The 19,930-nt window shown below is 44.7% G+C and overlaps 1 protein-coding gene across 3 annotated transcripts in view; it reads right to left on the minus strand.

The window, feature by feature from the left end:
- The window catches only part of SERINC5 (serine incorporator 5), a 146,786-nt gene that overhangs the window by 83,188 nt on the left and 43,668 nt on the right, over nt 1–19,930 (minus strand). For all 3 annotated transcript variants that reach the window (XR_003119906.1, XM_025388616.1, XM_025388615.1), the window contains exon 2: nt 10,563–10,730. Coding sequence is in view for 2 of the 3 variants with exons in the window: in XM_025388616.1 (XP_025244401.1) it covers nt 10,563–10,730 (168 nt within the window). In the remaining variant the exon portion in view is untranslated. The remainder of the gene's footprint in view (nt 1–10,562; nt 10,731–19,930) is intronic.

Raw genomic sequence — 19,930 nt, forward strand, 5'->3', positions numbered from 1 at the left:
CACTACAAAGGCGAGAGCTGCTACAGAGACCACAGGGCCTCCAGTGTGTACTAGCTGGCTCTTTGTAGGAAAAGTCTGCCCCACCCCTGCGCTGCTAGGAAGAATAGCTGAGGAGTTGTGCCTAACTCTTAACTGCTTAAGTACAAATGCACATTTCAAAAGCAAGTGACAACTGGTGATAACTTACTCTGCAAATCAGGAGCCAAAGGAGCAGCTCCTTTGGGCTGCGTTCCAGCTGTCCCAACCCTCCGCTCCTGCCTTCTCCCATGAGACTCTTCCCCTCTTCAGGGCTGTCCTCAAATGAAACTTGGGCCTTAAGTGAATCAAATTGTACATCTCCCATATGTCATTTTTTTTTAGCAGAAAATAAAGTACCTTAATTTATCCACCCACAGAAAGTTTTTCAGATGGGGTGGGAAGGAATGGGGGGAGAACGTGTCTATGAGCTTCCAGTGCTCATCTCTGTGGCTCAGAAGCCGTCAATAGCTGGAACAGAAAACGTCCTCACATCTGTCACACAAACACACCCCATGGAACCAAAAATAAACCCCACACTGATGAAAGCCAGCATGTCGAAAGATAATTTTAGATTTATTTGAAGACTGCAGAGACAGTCTCGCTGAAATTTTAAAACCACACCCCCAGAATACCCAACCCCTTGTGATTATGCTTAGCCCTGCTGAGGAGGCAAAAACACTTCATTCCCTTTTATAAACCTCCCAGGCACCTCAGCTGTCTCCAGAATGGGGAGAGCATTCCTGAGTTACCATGTGACCCCGAAGGTCAGCCGAGTCATAGCTAAGCTGACACCACTGTCCAATATCCACTAATGGAGTTCACATATTTTTAACTTTCAGACACACACAGTTCAGCATCACAGGCTCCGTCCAGACACACTTGCCAAACTGCTCTCTTTTACCCTACCTGAGCGTCAGCTCTATGGGGACAATAACTGTGTGTTACTCAGCACCTCTGAAATCCCCAGCACCTTTCAGGGTGCTCTCCACCTGCATTTGAAAGAATGACAGCTAGGCAATTTTTTAAACTTTTGAAGAATGAGCTCAGATTACAGTTTAATCAAGTCACAGAACCATCCTATTAAATTTCTATGCAGAGTATCAAGATTCAGCTATTCACAGTATCTATGCATTGTTTCCTGTTCCCATCGCTCTGAGGCTACTTTATCTTCTTCCATTCTTCGTTGTGCCATTTCTCTGTTCCCTCCAGCCCCATGTTTATGATGGCTGACAATGCTCGTTTCCAAAGCTCTTGTCTGTTCTATTTATCTGCAGGGTACTCCGAGGCCCTGTCTGTGGACAGTTGCTTAACAGACGCTTTAGATGATTACAGAAAAAAACGTGTCAGGAAAAATTTCATTCTCACATCTTATCATTCTCTCCCATCCACAGCCAGACCAATCCTAAAAGAGATCCAGCTGACACCTGGTGCTCCCCGAAAGGTGCAGGTAATGGATCCTCACAGACCAAAGACAGTAAGTATTGTTTCCAATTTGCTGCCTCCTGGCAAGCTCATTATTACTGGACAAGGATCAAACCTCTTTGTCCTTGGTTCAGACTCAAAAAAAGACTCTCAGCAGGATATCCATTAGTTCAAATTGCTGCCTCCAGTACAAAACGATTTCCCACCACTATTTCCCAGCATCCACTTGTACGGGGGAGGATGAGGCTCCAGCAATGACGGATGACGCATACGAGGGTACAGGGACTCCTTGCTTTCTCTCACATGTTATGTCTGGATGAAATTTAGACCAAAAGACAAAACTGTTTGGAAACATGTCTCCAGAGTCATCCTAACTTGGAGGGGAAGGAACTCAGAGGATTTAAAAGGCAAAACCTCAAAGCCAGTTCCCCACACGAAGATTCTAAAAGGCCATGGTGAGAATTTTCCCTCAGTTCTACAATGGGCTTGAGGTTCGATGGTCCCAACCCACTTTTAATCTCAAAAACTTCCTCCTTGATAATTTGACACATAAGGTAAAACAGTACCATGAACTCAGTTGCTATTCAGAAAGAGAACTTTGAAAAGCACTCCATCTCAGCTGGATTTTAAAAAAGCACTCCAGAATCAAAGAACTGGGTCAGCAATATTTTCTTGTTATTGTTAATTTGACACTTGTTCTGACACAAAAGCATACAAGCTGAGAATGGAGAGTTCTACTTGGGGTTTCAACGTGCCTATGCCAGCCCCTGATGCGGGTCTCAGGTACAGTGTGCCCTGAACATTCAACCACTAGATAGCAAAGGAAAATCAAGAACCAAACTCTCCAGCTTCGGCATGAAGACCCGTTATTTTACACTGGGACAAACTGCACAGTATTTTGGATCAAAGTGGAATATTTTTAACTGATGATGTTTGCTTTAAAAAGATGGTTATACCAAACACAACCTGAAAACAAGTTCTATTTTACATGCAAAGCCAGTGAATAAATAAATACTAGTTTTGTGGCTACCTCTGTTTTCTACTTCAGAATAACAGTCATCCCTTGAGCTCAGTTTTTGGTCATCACAATAGGAAGGAGGCAGATGGGAAATGTAACTCAGCTAAGATCACTGCTGAGGGCCCCAGGCAGTGCTATTTCCACAGGTAATACTTCTTACCTCTGGGCCCAGAAGAAAGTCTAGGAAGTGGAGGAAGGATATGCTTGATAAAAGGCAGTTATTGTGACTTCTGTGAGTATCTGACCAACAAGCAAACCTAGTTGCACAAATAGGAGACACACTGGCCAGGCGACCAGCAGCCCTGGGTTCTAATCCCAGATATACCTGGTGTCTCAGTTCTGACAAGTCACTTCATTTCCGGGGCCACAGCTTCTCACCTGTCAAAAGACAGGTTGGTTAAGATGACCACTTAGAACTTTTCTGCTTTTAAAAATTCTTAACAATGGGCTAGGTGTGGTGGCTCACACCTGTAATCCCAGCACTTTGGGAGGCTGAGGCAGGTGAATCACCTGAGGTTGGGAGTTTGAGACCAGCCTGACCAACATGGAGAAACCCTGTCTCTACTAAAAATACAAAAATTAGCCGGGTGTGGTGGCGCATGCCTGTAATCCCAGCTCCTCGGGAGGCTGAGGCAGGAGAATCCTGTGAACCTGGGAGGCGGAGGTTGCAGTGAGCTGAGATCCTGCCATTGCACTCCAGCCTGGGCAACAAGAGTGAAACTCTGTCTCAAAAAAACAAAAATTCTAACAATGTATTCAAATTATATCCTAAGCAATATATCAATGTAACAAAATTACATTTGTACCCCATAAATTTATACAAATTTAGAAAACAAATTATATCCTAAAAAGATCATTGTTTTCTCTGTAGAACGCTTAGCACCACCGTATTTGCTGTCTCTTCTCAAGGCAGAACACTTGCTATACATATGACCTGCAGCCGTTTTCCACTCAACTCTTTAACTTGCTCCTTTAAGGGGCCTTGTTTCAGGCATTTTTGGATCCCTGGAACCAGTACAAGGAGGGCTTCCCACAAGGAATATTTACCATTATGGCTTCATATTTATTTTAATTCTTCAGGTTAAAAATAGGAAATAAAGTAGCTCATCTCCCCAGTTTCAGAGTTTCAAACATAACGAATCAAAGAACTCTGTCAACTCCAAGAACCACTCAAGTATTTTAACATGTCACTGTGAAGGGACTAAAATATGAGCTTATGAATAGCCTTTGGAAATCCAAGTTGTTTTTAAGGAAAGTAGCCACTGTATTAACCTACAGTCACTACACTGTGGTGACCCCAGAATTTAGAAACAGGGTATCATCTGGGAGAAATGTAGCAAACAGCACCTTCAGCTCAGCCTAACTAATGGGCTAAGTGATGTGGAGAAAGAAGTCTGAGGGCAGCTGGGCACATCTGGGAACTACCCAAGTTCAAACAAGGCAAATGTAATATACAGCACCAGGGAGCGGGGCGTGGCTGAATCTTCGTGACTGACTGGAATGCAGAGTGGAAGCCTGAGACTTTTATGTCCAGTCTGGGGAAAAGTATACACAGGATCTAGAAAAGCGGAGATGCAGGAAGAAAGAATCTACCAGTGTCCTCAGCACTGTCCTGGGTGAAGGGTGTCTTTACAAGCAGATGCACATATGGGGATAGGATAATCAAAGCCAGAAATGAACAAGCTGCCCCGGGGGGAAAGCAAGCAAACGGGAAAGGCAGAGGGCAGTGTTAGAGGCACAGGCAAAGAGCAGATGACCGCCTCACACACACTACAGTGACTAAAATAAAAGAAGATGTACCATTAAGTGTTGGTGAGGGTGTGCAGAAATGTGAACCTTAATACATGACTTCATCCTGAATATCTCACATTACTGGTGGGAATGGAAAATGATGTAGCTATTTTGGAAAACAATATGGCAGTTCCTCAAAAGCTTAAAGTTACTACACAATCCAGCAATTCTGCTCCTAGATATAAACCCAAGAGAAATGAAAACATATGTCCATACAACAATCAGTACATGAATGTTCACAGCAGCATAATTTATAATAGCCAAAAGGTACAAACAACCCAAATGTCCATCAACTGACAAATGGATAAATAAAATATATTATAGGTATATTTATAATCCCAGCACTTTTGGAGGCCAAGGCAGGCAGATCACTTGAGGTCAGGAGTTCGAGGCCAGTCTAGCCAACATGGTGAAACCCTGTCTCTACCAAAAATATAAAAAATTAACCAGGCCTGGTGGTACGTGCCTGTAATCCCAGCTACTCAGGAGGCTGAGGAAGGAGAATGGCCTGAACCTGGGAGGCAGAGGTTGCTGTGAGCCGAGATCACACCTCTGTACTCTAGCCTGGGCAACAGAGTGAAACTCCATCTCAAAAAAAAAAAAATAATAAAAATGAAATATGTTATATTCATACAACAGAATATTATCTAGCCACTTGAAGGAATGAAGTACATATGCTACAACCTCAGTGTGAGCCTTAAAAACATGCTAAGTGGGCCGGGTGCGGTGGCTCACACCTATAATCCCAGCACTTTGGGAGGCCTAGGCAGACGAATCACATGAGGTCAGGAGTTCGAGACCAGCCTGGCCAACATGGTGAAATCCCGTCTCTACTAAAATTATAAAAATTAGCCGGGCATGGTGGCAGGCACCTGTAATCCCAGCTACTTGGAGGGCTGGAGCAGAAGATCGTGCCACTGCATTCTGGCCTGGGAGATGACAGAGCAAGACTCCATCTGGGAGAGAGAAGGAGAGACAGAGAGAGAGACACACACACACAGACAGAGAGAGAGAGAAAGAGAAAGAAAGAGAGAGAGAGAGAGAGAAAGAAAGGAGGGAGGGAGGGAGGGAAGGAAGGAAGGAAGGAAGGAAGGAAGGAAGGAAGGAAGGAAGAAAGAAAGGAAGGAAGGAAGAAAGGAAGGAAACGAACCAGGCACAGAGGGCTATATATTGTATGATTCAATTTATATGAAATATCTAGAATAGGCAAATCCACAGAGATGAAATAGATTAGTGGCTGCCTAGGGCTGGGGAGCTTGAGGGGAAGATGGGGAGGGAGTGGACAGTGTAACATGGAATGAAGGAAACAGATCTAACATGTTTCAGGCTGGGAATATCTATGGCTCTTCCTACATTGGCCTGGCACATTGAGCTCTCAGGGGAGAAGGTGGGGGCTGCACAGGTCACCCATCCTTCCTTCTCCAGTACAGGTTTTAGTGGCCCCTACTCCCTAGGAAACAAAAACTTTCCTTTCTCCTCCCTCCCTAATCACCCATGTGGCTTCCCAGGGTGCCTAAATCTGAATCTTCCTCAAACACAGAAGTTACACCTTGACTTAGCAGTTTGGGTCGGCAGGCTTTACTTTTTTGCCCACTTTTTTTCCCTTTGCATTCTACGTTCTAAAATGGACCTTTTTTTTTTTTTTTTTTTTTGAGACGGAGTGTCACTCTGTCGCCAGGGCTGCAGTGCAGTGGTGCAATCTCGGCTCACTGCAACCTCCGCCTCCTGGATTCAAGCAACTCTCCTGCCTCAGCCTCCCGAGTAGCTGGGACTACAGGCACGCGCCACCACACCAAGCTAATTTTTGTATGTTTAGTAGAGATGGGTTTTCACCACATTAGTCAGGATAGTCTGGATCTCTTGGCCTTCTGATCCGCCCGCCTCAGCCTCCCAAATGGCTGGGATTATAGGCGTGAGCCACCACATCCAGCCCTCTAAAATGGATTTTTAATCCCCCAGGTATCAAATCACATGGGTGTGTACCTGCTTAAACGACATGGTTAATAACAAGAATGACCTGCAAAATAAATAGCCCTTATGTTTTGAGATAGGGAAATGCTCCAAGAGAAGACAGAATCATGCCTTATTCAACCAGCACAGTCGAGCTTTCTCTGAGCCAAAGTTCTCCTGGGAAAGAAGAGTTTCCCTAAAGAAAAGAAGCACGACAAAGTCTGGCCCAGCATCCCTTGCAGTCTCCAAACTTAAACACAGGCCACATTCTGAAACCAAGGCAAAAACTGGAAATAACTGACAAGGGAGCTGCCCTTGCGCTCCTAACCCACATACCAAAGGCCCACGCGACTCTGGCAGAACGCTGGGTAGGAGGCACTTACACACTCCCATCTGGGCCGTTACAAGCATGCAGTTCTTTCTCCTCTTCCAGTCACAGTCTCAGGCACTTCCACGGCCAACAAAGAGGGGGTGAGGACTCCAGCAGGAGCCCAGTGTGCATCCCCACAAGGGGACCTTTCAACCCCCGCCCGCAAGCACCGCCTGAGGATGAAGTCAGCCTCTCTTCTGTAGGCCACGAAACAAGCTGACTTTGTGGCCAGATGGCCAGCCCCCTTGTGAGGCGCTAAAGCTGGAAAAGGATTGGTTTCACCCACGGGGATCTCATTCCCTATGCAGGACACCCAGCCAAACCATTTGTAAATATGTACATTCAGGGGACAGGCATAGAAACATTTACAAGAGCCTCTGTGAGGGACATCAGGGTTGCCCTTTCCTCTCTTCCTCCCTCTCTCTGTTCGCTGACCATAAGTCACCCTGTGCCCACTGCCACCACCACCTCCAGGCTCACCTCCCAAAATATCTCCCCCTGCTTCCATGATGATAGCCTCCTGCTCCAAAATCTCTAATGGCTTCCCACTTACCACAGACCATGTTCAAACACTTCACCTTGGCACTACAATTCCTGCAAGATGTGGCCATTTCACCTCCCCTCTCCTCTTGGCCCTTCTCTACGTGCCTCTCCCTCCTCTCTAGTCACACAGCCTCGTAGCTAACAACACATTCAGACCAGGTTCAAATCCCAACCCCACCATTTAATAGCTGGAGACCTTGGGTGTGGTACTTAAATGGCTGGATATTTCAGTTTCCTCATCCGTAGGGCAGGGGTAATGCTAGTACCTACTGTTCAGGTGAGTACAGTGCTGACGAAGTAAGAAAATACAGGTAAAGTGTTCAGAATAAAACCTGACACATGGTATCACTCAATAATTAGCTATTAAAATACTTATTATTACCCCTACAAGTCACTTATTTCACGAAGCCTTTCCTAGCAACACCAGTGAACATCCTCTGTTTCTCAAATGTTCCGTAACCATCAGAAAGCATAAATACTGACTGGAATTGCTAGGAACTGTTTCATGGGGCAGGTTACTTGGATGGTAATCAGGTGTTAATATTATCATTATGAAATTCACGTCCTAAAACACATACCAATGGCTCCCAAATTATCTCTCCCTCTAATGTCTCAATAAATTCACTACTGAGGGATACTACCTATTTGTATAGTAACAGATTTTGTTTTTTTGGATGCAGGGCTTAATTCTATTAAAGAATAGAAATTTATTAAGGGCAGGGATCACACTACATCCAGTGCACACCAGAGTTCCCACCATAGTACCACAGTGGATCATTAAGCCACCTTAATGGATTCAGAAAATCAACCTTGTTGAATTTACAAAGAGAATACTGTATTACTTAAAAAAAAAACAAAAGTAGTACATGGAAGATTAAGTGGATGCTCAGAATAAGAGTTAAAACCTGCCCTTTCAGATAGAAAAATTAGCCTGCATGGCGGCTCACACCTGTAGTCCCAACTACTCAGAAGGCTGAGGCAGCAGGATCGATTGAGCCTGGGAGGTCAAGGCTGCAGAGAGCCACGATTGTGTCGCTGCACTCTAGCTTGGGCAACAGAGCGAGACTCTTACTAATTTCTGCCTTGTTTTAGACCTTTGAAGACTTCATAACTTCTCTTCTGAATTATAAGCTCCATTTCTCACAAGTTTGAACACCCCACGGCTCGCACTACAGTGTCTTACTGAGGACTGAACCAATGTTTCAAGCAGAGGGGAACCCAAATTCCACTGTAGTATCCACTATATCCAAGACCATACAACCATAATTATAAAGGCACTATGCAACAGAAAGCTTCAGAGGGCCTATTTTAATGAATAAGAATATACAAAGTCCTGTTAAGAAAATGGTTGTTTTGAAATATTTGAGTGTATTTAAAATAGCCCTAGTTTCAAGGCCAGGCATGGTGGCTCACACATGTAATCCCAGCACTTTGGGAGGCCGAGGCGGGCAGATCACTTGAGATCAGGACCAGCCCAGCCAACATGGTGAAACTCCATCTCTACTAAAGAAGGATACAAAAATTTAGCCAGGTGTGGTGGCACGTGCCTGTAATCCCAACTACTCAGGAGGCTGAGGTGGGAGAATTGCTCGAACTCGGGAGGTGGAGGCTGCAGTGAGCTGAGCTGAGATCGCGCCATTGCACTCCAGCCTGGGCAACAGAGCAAGACTCCATCCACCCCCCAACAGAAAAATCAATCAATCAATAAAAAAATAAAATAGCCCTAGTTTCAGCACAGGTTGGGGCGAACATTTGCTCAGGTGTTGCCCTAGGCAATGTCATCCCTACTATGGGCAGCTCCATCAGAGCCTGCTCCGGACTTCCCTCCGCCTCCTCACCTGTTCAGCTGGGAAGATGCAGTGCGGAGTGGTCAGTGTGCAAGGGGAAATGGCATTTGGACAGCAAGGCTTTCCTCTCCCTCTATCTCTAGAATAAGAACTGCCCCAAGGGAACATGCCTGCTGCTCTCTCTTCCTGGCAAACTGCGCCCTTGCAAAGAAGTCTGCCCTTCCCGGGCACTGATGGTGCCCTGCTGGGTAAGTCTGAGTCATTTGGGGGTTCAGTAAAAGCCTGCTTCCCTACAGATATGAGCCACAGCGTCTCACATCAGTTTTATGAGGAATAAAGGTGACGTCTGGCAACCTGCTGACATCTTAGTCTTCTTTGTCAATCTGCTTAGAACCCAGCAGGCAAAGAATGGTGTTATTTCTTGGGCTCTCTCAAAATTCCCACCACATTCCCCTGTGATCTAAGAGGACTACTATGGGGGAAAAAAGGAAATTCAAGAAAAAGAGGTCCCGCATGTATCTCTATCAGCATCACACACCAGGCCTACTTCTGACCAAAGAATGGCTGAAAATCCACCCCCCACCCACGAAGACACCACTCACCCTACAAGCAACCTGTCTAGAAAGGTGGAAAATGCCCCATTACCCATTACCCATTATTTGTGAGAATATCTAAGCTTTATCATACTTCCCATATAGGCCAAATTAAGTGTTTCAGCTGCTATGTGAAATCCTGGCAGCTGGCCAGGCACAGTGGCTCACGCCTGTAATCCCAGCACTTTGAGAGGCCAGGGTGGGTAGATCACCTGAGGTCAGGAGTTCAAGACCAGCCTGGCCAGCGTGGTGAAACCTTGTCTCTAATAAAGCTACAAAAACTAGCTGGCCGTGGTGGCAGGCACCTATATTCCCAGCTAATATAGGGAGGCTGAGGCAGAAGAATCGCTTGAACCTGGGAAGTGGAGGTTGCAGTGAGCCAAGATCAGGCCATTGCACTCCAGCCTGGGTGACAAGAACAAAACTCTGTCTTAAAAAAAAGAAGAAAAAAATCCTGGCAGCCATCCTATAACAAAGGAAAAGGACAGAAGTGTACAAGAAAAGATTGTATATTTCATCAGGAACAGCTTTAAACAAGGCTAAGATAAAATACATAATTGTCTGACAAACAGACGATTATGATGGACAATGACGTGTCCATGATGCGTCCAATGATTGATGGACAATGATGGACAATGGGGACTCAAGGGTTGTAGGGCTGGATGATGAGAGGCTGCCTGGTGGGTACAACGTGTGTTGCTCCCGGGATGGAGGCACCAAAGGCCCTGACTTCACCACAAGGTAATATATCAATGTAGCAAAATTGCACTTGTACCCCATGAATCTACACAAATGTTTTAAAATTTAAAAATTAAAAGAAGAATTCTCCACCAAAAGCATCAGATAGCATCTACACTACTACTAAAGATCAAGCTGTTGGTTGGTTTTCCTGTTTAGCCAGAAGGCACTGGATCCTGGAAAACATACAGCAGGCTTCAGGAAGGTTCAAGGAAACCAGGTATACCCCAAAACACAGGGGGGTACATGGGCCCCATCCTCTAAATCATGTGTTTCCCACACACCCTCATCAAACATCGGAAATAGGACGAGCTGAACACGGACAAACTTACGTGCTCTTTCATCTTGTGAGCCACAGTTGTTGACATCATGATGCAGCAGAGGACGACGACCAGAATGAAGTAGAGGGCGTACATGAAGCGGGTGCTCAGGGACTGCCGAATCCTGGGACAGCAATCACAGCAGAGAGAGCAGCCTGCAGACCCACAGCAGCAGGCCAGCTAGAAAAGGAACAGAAGGCATCTGCTTAGAGCATGATACTGCGAGAGAATAAGAAATATGGCCAGGCACTGTGGTTCACATCTGGAGTCCCTGCTACTCGGGGGGCCGGAGGATCACTTAAGACTAGGATCGCTTGAGACCAGAGTTCAAGTTTAGCCTGGGCAATATAGCAAGAACCTGTCTCTAAATATATATATATATATTTTTATATATATAAATATGTATATATGTATTTTATATATGTGTATATATTTATATATTATATATAAACGTGTATATATAGAGACAAGCTATATCTAATGTATATTTTATATACACATACATACACACACACACACACACACACACATATATATATTTTTTAAACAAGGCCCAGTGCAGTGGTTCACACCTTTAATCCCAGAGCTTTGGGAGATCAAGGTGAGAAGATTGCTTGAACCCAGGAGTTTGAGATCAGCCTGGGCAACACAGCAAGACCCCATCTCTTACAAAAATTTTTTCTTTAATTAGCCAGGCATGGTGGCACAAACCTGCAGTCCCAGCTACTTGGGAGGCTGTCTCCAAGAAAAACATGACCAGGAAAAAAGAAAAAAATCATATTAGGTTGGTGCAAAAGCAATTGTGGTTTTTGCCATTACTATATATATATGTGTGTGTGTGTGTGTGTGTCTCTCTCTATATGTATATGAAATTTGGTCTGATGCAAGAACGTCTAAAACTTCTGGAATTTCCTGAGTGATAGAGGTTAACAGGAGAGAATTTCGTTACTGATGCTCTTTTCAATCATACCAGAGCTTGTACTAATGAGGCAACTCTTCCTGGGCCCTTCGATAGCTTCAGGATGGAAGGCTGGCTATATTAGTGGAAACAACCACGTGGTTTAGAGGGTTGGAACTTTCATGAGCACACACCTGGGCGGGGACTGGAGACAGCTAATTACCAATAGCCCACGATTTAAATCAGTCACATGTACATAATAGTGCCTCCATAAAAACCCTAATCAATGGGATTCAGAGCTTCCAGTTTGATGAACACATCCATGTGCCGGGAGGGTGGTGTACCCCAACTCCACGGGAACGATGCTCTGGTGCTTGGGACCCTTCCAGACAGCGCCCTGTGTACCTTTTCATCTGGCTGTTCATTTGCATCCTTTATAATAAACTGGTAATCACCAGTAAAGAGTTTTCCTGAGTTATGTGAGCCATTCTAGCCAATTACTGAACCTAAAGAGGGCGTGAACCCCTGATTTACAGCTGGGCAGTCAGAAGTACGGGAGACTTAGATTCGCAATTGGCATCTGAAATGGGAAAAGTCTTGTGGAACCGAGCCCTTAACCTATGGGGTCTGTGCGAACTCTAGGTAGCTAGCATCAGAACTGAATTAACTTGTGGCACGCCCAGTTGGTGTCCTGTACTGCGTCACACCACTTTACCAATGTATTCACACAGGCCTTCTGCAGGTTGACCTTCCAAGCTACAAGATGACCATTCTTCCCAGGTACCTTGACCATACGGCATGCAGGACCAGTTCGGTGTGTGAACAAAGCTTTCATCGGAATTGTTCTGGTGCTATCTTTAATGACAACTATCAACGGTTTGGGAGATGCCCAATTATTACACAGAAAAGGCACAGTTCATCTGAAGTATTATAATCATGACTCTTAGACAAAAAGATTTCTAGAATCAGCTAAGAGCAAGAGAAGAAGCCAAGAACTAGTAAACAAAGTGGGAAGAACATGAAAAACAAAAAGTTGGGCCCAAGAAAGTGAGGGAGAAGAAAAGGAAAAATCAGTTAGGCAGACAGCTAAGGTTAGTCCTCAGAGATACAGCCTAAAAATCAGCTACACGTACAAATAGAGCTGCCTGGGGAAAAACTAAACTGCAGCTGCACTGATAAGAAAGCAGGGCCCAGCACAGAAGCCTTTTGTTCTTTGCGTGATTAGCAGGCTCCCAGGGAGAAGTTTCTTCCCCTTCTCCAGCATATACACAGTGGGCTCCGTGGGAACTTGCACAGGGAGAGGGGAGGTGGTGGGGGAGGCTTACCTAAAACACCGTTATACAAATGAGGTGTTGCACTTTGTGTTTACCCAAGACAGGCGGCGTCTGCACAGATAAGGAGAGTTACACAGACAGCTTCTCAGATAAGCGAAGTTACACAAACAGCTACACAGATGAGGGGAGTTTCTCACAAAAACTTTCGGATTCAACTGTAAAAACAGCGACCCACTCAGGTCCTCCTTTCCGCTGCACAGAACTTTCTTCATTCACTCCAACTTCACCCTTGTGTTCACATTAATCCTTACTTTTCTTGGCCATGAGACAACGGGCTTGGATAACACCTCAGACAACATGAGCATCAACCCTAGACAGTTTCAAAAAGGGACTTGTCAAAATCCATGAGCCTAAGGATGAATGTACAAGCACCTAGGGTACTGGGATGGGAAAGGCTATGCCTGCCGTCATCCACCCTTGCAGGAAATAATGAGTATGTAACTTGAAGCTCAAAAGAAATGGGTGCCTTTTACACTGCATTTCTACCAGAGCTTCATGCCCCAAATTGTAAGCTTTTTAGGTTCATTAGTAGGATGTGGGCCCAGAGGAACACAGAGCTCCTGGTATACCACTAACAGCATACACATCTTTTATCTGGAGAATGTGAATATTGATTAAACTATAGGGCAACAGAGGATGGTGATTAAAAGCTCAGGCTCAAAGCTTGGCTGGGTTTGTGGTCTGGCTTTGCCACCTACTAGCTGTGGACTACAAGCAAGTTATTTACCCTTTAAAAACTCAAGACTCAGCCGGGCACGGTGGCTCACACCTGTAATTCCAGCACTTTGGGAGGCTGAGGCTGGCGGATCTGAGGTCAGGAGAACAAGACCATCCTGGCCAACATGGTGAAATCCTGTCTTTACTAAAAACAGAAAACAAAAAACAACAACAACAAAAAATCAGCTGGGCGTGGTGGCCAGCACCTGTAGTCCCAGCTACTCGGGAGGCTGACACAGGGGAATTGCTTGAACCAGGGAGGTGGAGATTGCAGTGAGCTGAGATCGCTCCATTGCCCCCCAGCCTGGCGACAGAGCGAGACTCCATCTCAAAAAAAAAAAAAAAAAAAACACCAAAAAAACCCCTCAAGACTTCTCGTTTATAAAGTGGGGGTGGCAGAAGTACTACATAGTCTCTTGGATAACCTAATCAGACACACCTGGCGCCAGAAAGGAGTCCCTGTTAAGCAAACAGGGAATGCTACAAGAAATTACCATAAACTGCAAATTACAATAAAATTTGTATGTATTAACACTATATTCTATATAAACCTAAAGCCCAACAATTCAATCTCTTGATAATGATTTGGAAGGAAGTTTGAGACTCTGCAAAGCTTCAAAACAAGCACCAATTAGAATGCTACACCATAAACATCATTTACAATGAGCTAAGATCACAGGCATATGGGTAAGACAACATAGCAATGGCGTGACAGATCTTGAAATTACAGGCATTTCCCTAGTTATCTCATCTACTTCATGAGACTGTCATTGTTTGAGTTCATTGTCATTCTGTACTATTTCATCGCTACAAATTTTTCCTAACCAACTCTCTCCATCTTACATCCAATTTTCTAAGCCAGCTTCCTCCAGATTCTTCTTGACTCACAAAACGAAGCCACTGCTTTGTAAAAGAAGACATTCTACTAGGGCTGAGATAAGAGAATACATAAGTGGTATCCTAACATTACTGCATGTGTGGGTGTTTTATGGGCCACTTTCCTTTACAATTCCTTCATTGATGTTCTCAATCTCTGATTTTACTGACCTCTTTCCAATCACATGCCCCAATTTTAAACACACACAGATACAACTGTCCCCTCCCACTGCTTTAGCTGGCTTTTCTCTGGGCCCTGCCTCCTGAACCCTTTCCTAACTGCCTCCTTCACTGATTGCTCTTTTTTTTTTTTTTTTTTTAACTGTAAAATACTGTTTCACTGTATTACACACGCTGGCCTCAAACTCCTGGGCTCAAGTGATGCTCCTGCCTCAGCCTTAGCTGGGACTATAAGCACAGGACACCACGATACCATGCCTGGCTGGTTGCTAACTCTCTGTTACCATGTGGTCTTAGATAACATCTCACTGTATTTCAAGTTCAAATGTGATCAACAAAATACTTATTCTATTTGGGAAAATAAGTATTTTGGAAACAGTTAATGCCTCCCACAATAAAACATTCCCACAGCTGAATCAACATTTAAACTATTATCTCCACAGAGGGAAAAAACAAACAGATACAAACATCACTGTGAGCCTAATTGGAACTGATCATCTAAAGGCAGACAAATAGCAAAAGGGATGCGACTGTGGAAAATGTAAAAAGAAAGTCATATTGGTTTAACCCCATTCTATCATTAAAGTCATGTATCATTGTATGGATCTGATTTTCCAAATTTCATTTTCACTCTTACTCTATACAGTGCTATAGTATTACCAATTTACATATGTACATATATTTTTATGTGTCTATATATATGTGTACCTATACACACACATTCCGAATATTAGAATGGACTAGCCTTTTTCTACTAGCCCAAAAGTGATTTATCAAAGTAAACTATGCTAATAATTAAGGGTTCAAGCACATTATCCTTAAGCTACACATTGATATATACACCAGGTGGAAATTCAAAACAGCATCCATAAAAGAAATATTTATGTTAGCATCTAGGGAAATCTCACAGTCCTGCTGACTGACCACTTGTTTCTGGAAGAGCATATCTTTGAATAAAATGGGTTCACATCCAGCCCCTGCCACCTACAGGGTTAAGACACTGAGCACGTCACTCACTTTCAAAACGGAAAAAATCAGTTCCTGGCTGGAACTACTGGTGCTTTCACAAGCTTGGAGAGAAATGCCAGGGTTTTGTTACCCCTGGTTCCAAGAGGGCATACAGCTTTTACTGAAAAAGTCACAGCATATAAAACAAATAAATATAGAATATACAACGCCAAGAGGGAACGCTAATGTAAACCATGGACTTTAGATGGTAGTGACGTGTCAAGGTAGGTTCATCAATTCTAACAAATGTACCACTCTGGTGGGAAGCGCAGATAATGGGGGAGGCCGTGCGAGTGGGGAGGGGATGTATATGGGAATTCTCTGTATCTTCCTCTTAATTGTGCTGTGAACCTAAAACTGCTCTAAAAAAAACCCTAAGCCTCGTTTTTAAAAATATAAATAAACAAATGAACAAAACAGTGCCTGCCCCCCAATGGCTCAGTAAATGGATGTTGGCTGAATAACGTATGGTAAAGTCACACTCCTCACACACAGTGGGTGGCAATCCCCTCCATGGGACCAAGTTCATGATTGCATGCTATACTCAATTTCCCACGCAAGCACTGAATCATAGAGAATACTAAGGGCGTTAATTTGTAGATACTGCAAACCCTCCTCCTCCACAGGAAGTAACATTCACACACGCAAAAGGAGTCCAACAATATCTTTGGAGGGCAATGCTTGCAATCCTTCCAGAAACTCCTCTCACAGATATATTTCCAAAAAGACACAGATTTAGGTATGAGACTATTCATAGCAAACACTGGAAACAGCCTTATTTTCCAGCTACCCAGGGACTAGTTAAATGAATTACGACCTATACAATGAAATATTTTTTAAAACAACACGTCAGGTGTGTTAGGCTAAATTGTGTCCCCCAAAATTCCTATGTTGAAGTACCAACCCCTAGTACCTCAGAAAGTGATTGTATTTGCAGTAGGGCCTTTAAAAAGGTAATTAAGGTTCGGCCAGGTGCAGTGGCTCACGCCTGTAATCCCAACTCCCAAGGTGAGTGGATTGCTTGAGGCCAGGAGTTCGAGGCCAGCCTGGCCAACATGGCGACACCGCATCTCTACTAAAAATATAAAAATTAGCCAGGCATGGTGGCGCATACCTGCAGTCCCAGCTTCTGAGGAGGCTGAGGCACGAGAATCGCTTGAACCCGGGAGGCAGAGGTTGCAGTGAGCAGAGATCGTGCCACTGCACTCCAGCCTGGGTGACAGAGCCAGACTCTGTCTCAATGAAAAAGGTACTTAAAAGGTAAATACGACCACTGGGGTGGTCCTTAATCCAACAGGACTGCTTCTAAGAAGAGGAGGACACACACACAGGGACAGCACAGCAACACGGTGGCCATCTACAAGCCAAGGAGAGAGGCCTCAGAAGAAAGCAACCCTGCGCACACGTTGCTCTTGGACTTCTGGCCTCCACAAGTGAGAAGCTGAATTTCTGTTGGGTAAGTCACCCAGTCAGTGTTACTTTGTTATGGTGGCCCCAGCCAACTAACACAGACAGTATGCCCTACTATTTCATATCTATGTACATACACATATGTGTAGATATAAGACCACTAACACCGACTACCTCAGGAACAGGCCTAGGGGAGGGACAGGGGACATCCATTATACTTATTGTTCTGCTCTCCTGGTTACGTTTTTACCATGTGCATGCATTACTCTTATAGTTAAAACATGAAGAAAACTGACTACTTGAGAAAAGTAAACTCTGTGGTGGCTCATGCCTGTAATCCCAAAACTCTGGGAGGCACCCAGCACTGGGTGGGCGGATCACTTGAGCTCAGGATTTCGAGCCCAGCCGGGGCAACATGGCGAAACCCCATCTCTACAAAAAAATACGAAAATCAGCCAGGTGTGGTGGTGCGTGCCGGTGGTCCCAGCCACTTGGGAGGCTGAGGCAGGAGGATTGCCTCCCGAGTAGCTGGGACCAGAGGTCGGGGCTGCAGTAAGCAGAGATTGCACCATTGCACTCTGGTCTAGGCCACAGAGATCCTGTCTCAAAAAAGAAATAAAATAAAATAAAAGCAACTAAGCTGAACGATAGTGATATAAAAGCATTTGCAAATGTGGTATTGCTGTAGGTTGGGCTTTTCCTTTCTGAAGAAGCTTCCCCTCCCCCAAACATACTGCAAAGGAAATATTTCGAAGAGCCTGGCACACCCTCCCTCCAACCGCAGGAATGGCAACGGCTTTTCTAAATAGGAGGTGCTTTGTCCTTGCCGGGGCAAAGAATCAAAATGAAAGGATAAGCTGGCTCTTGCTTATCTTACCTGAAGCTGGGCCTCCCACTTACTGTTATTTTTCTTCTCCAGTCCAAGGACCAGCCCCGCAACACACACACACACTACAAAAAATAAATACGGCTCCCTCTCTGTCCTCCGCACCGGCCTTGGGCACAGATGGTCCTTCCAAGGATTGATCTAGGTGTGTAAGGAAATGCTCACAGAAACATGAGCTAGGGCTGGTAGTAACTTCCAAGTACTTCTTCTGTTAAATTAAAAAGCACAATACCTTCATTACCTAGAATTTCCAGTTGGCAACAAGAAGGCCAAACATATTCCAAAATCGGCATGCACACACACACAACACATGCACCTTAATCATAAAAGGGTCTCTGTCTCCCTCTCTCAAGTCTTATTGTCACAGTTCCAAAGGCCTGACTATCAGGTTCTTAATCCACAGCAACCAAGAGGACAAACTGCTGGGGAGAACCAGAGAAGCCGGACTCAACTCTAGCGAAGTGACCTGCCCTTCTGGGTCTTAGTTGTCATCACCTGTAAGTGGAAGGAACCCAGGTAGACGATGGGTGGTAGATCAACAGGTGTCACCCCACATCCAATGGATGGGCAGTGGCTGCCTGAAACTCTGTGCTGAGGAGGATTCCTAAGGCCGAAAGTTTCAGCAGGGAAAGTGCAGTGATCACTTGGTACCATCTGCCACAGGCATGGAAAGATAGCATGGTGGCATCACACCACACTCCTGTCAACCCTGCAAGAGGTAACTGGATATCCTTAGCATCCATAACTTCTTAGATGTTGAAAAACAAACTGCAACGGGCAAGCACGATGAGTCAACCCCATAGCAAGGAGAGAAAACCAACCAAAAGGAGAAGCCAGAACTAAAAAGTGGAGCAGCGGTAAGCTCTTTAAGCACCCCACAAGTGAGACAAAATGGCAAATATAAGAAGCCACGTTTGCTTGTTCTGCTTGCCTGCAGAATTTTACAAAATCCCTTATCAGCAGAATCCCACAAAGCCCCTGACTCTGAGTGCAGCCCTCCAGAAGAACGCCCTGAAGATGACCAGCAGCACACAGCACGGGTTCCCAAGTCTCTTGCCTGGATCAGATAAGTTCAATGCCCCTAGGCCTTGCCTCTTTCTGTACATATCTGACAGGATTAATGACTATGCCTCTGTCATCTATAACCACATGTACTCTTGCACCCAAACCTTGATGAGATCTTGGTCTAATCTAACTCGAGCACATCTGTCGTAACATCTGAGCACTGGAAGAGCTGCCATCACTTGTCTATAAACTGCGGGCTGAAACTCTGGCTTGGAGCAGTCTAACAGAAACTCTCTGAAAGACTATCGGTTGCAATCTTCAGCAAGACTTCTGAATAAACTAGGTTGGTTTGAAAGCCTGATTTTTCTTTAGCTGACACACCAGTAATGTAAGCATCACTCTATTGCTGCACGGTCTATGTTCTGCATGGTACCAGCTCACACACGGCAGTGTGACCACTCATATTCATGACAATGGCCCAGGCAGGACCTATGTTCTGTTACCTTCATTCCACTTAGGAATGAAAGAAGTATACTAAGCAAATAAGTGCTTAGGACACTTCTGTCACAAGAATGATCCCAAAGGTGGGTCACATTTTTTAGCTTCAGTGCTTGAGTTTTGGGGAGCATGAGCTACTTGGCCATGTGGAAACCAACTGTTCTGAAGGACTTGCTCCTCAACGGGGCTGGACAGCCAAGTTGGCTTTCGTGTGTCTAAACTAAGTCCAAACCGTAAAAGAAAGTGTGACACCACCCTTCATTCAGTTCCTTTTCCTATTTCTGGAAATACAGGAGACCTAGCAAAGCTAAGGAAAGACATTAAGAGTTTTCTGTGAGCTACAAAAATTATAATACTACTCCTTAATAAACAGCAGTGGGATGGGGCACAGTGGGGAAGTTCCTCAAATATTGAAGCTGACCAAGCTGTTAGAGCTCAGGTGTTCCTGGGCATGCTGGGAGGTTGTAGTACCAAGGAAATAGAAGAAATGCATTAAAAACATAAAACTGGGTTCAGAGTTTTTCATTCAAGTAAACAACACTGCATCTTTTAACTAGAGTTCCACATC

The sequence above is a fragment of the Theropithecus gelada genome, chromosome 6 (genome assembly GCF_003255815.1).
Source record: "Theropithecus gelada isolate Dixy chromosome 6, Tgel_1.0, whole genome shotgun sequence".
NCBI lineage: Eukaryota > Metazoa > Chordata > Mammalia > Primates > Cercopithecidae > Theropithecus > Theropithecus gelada.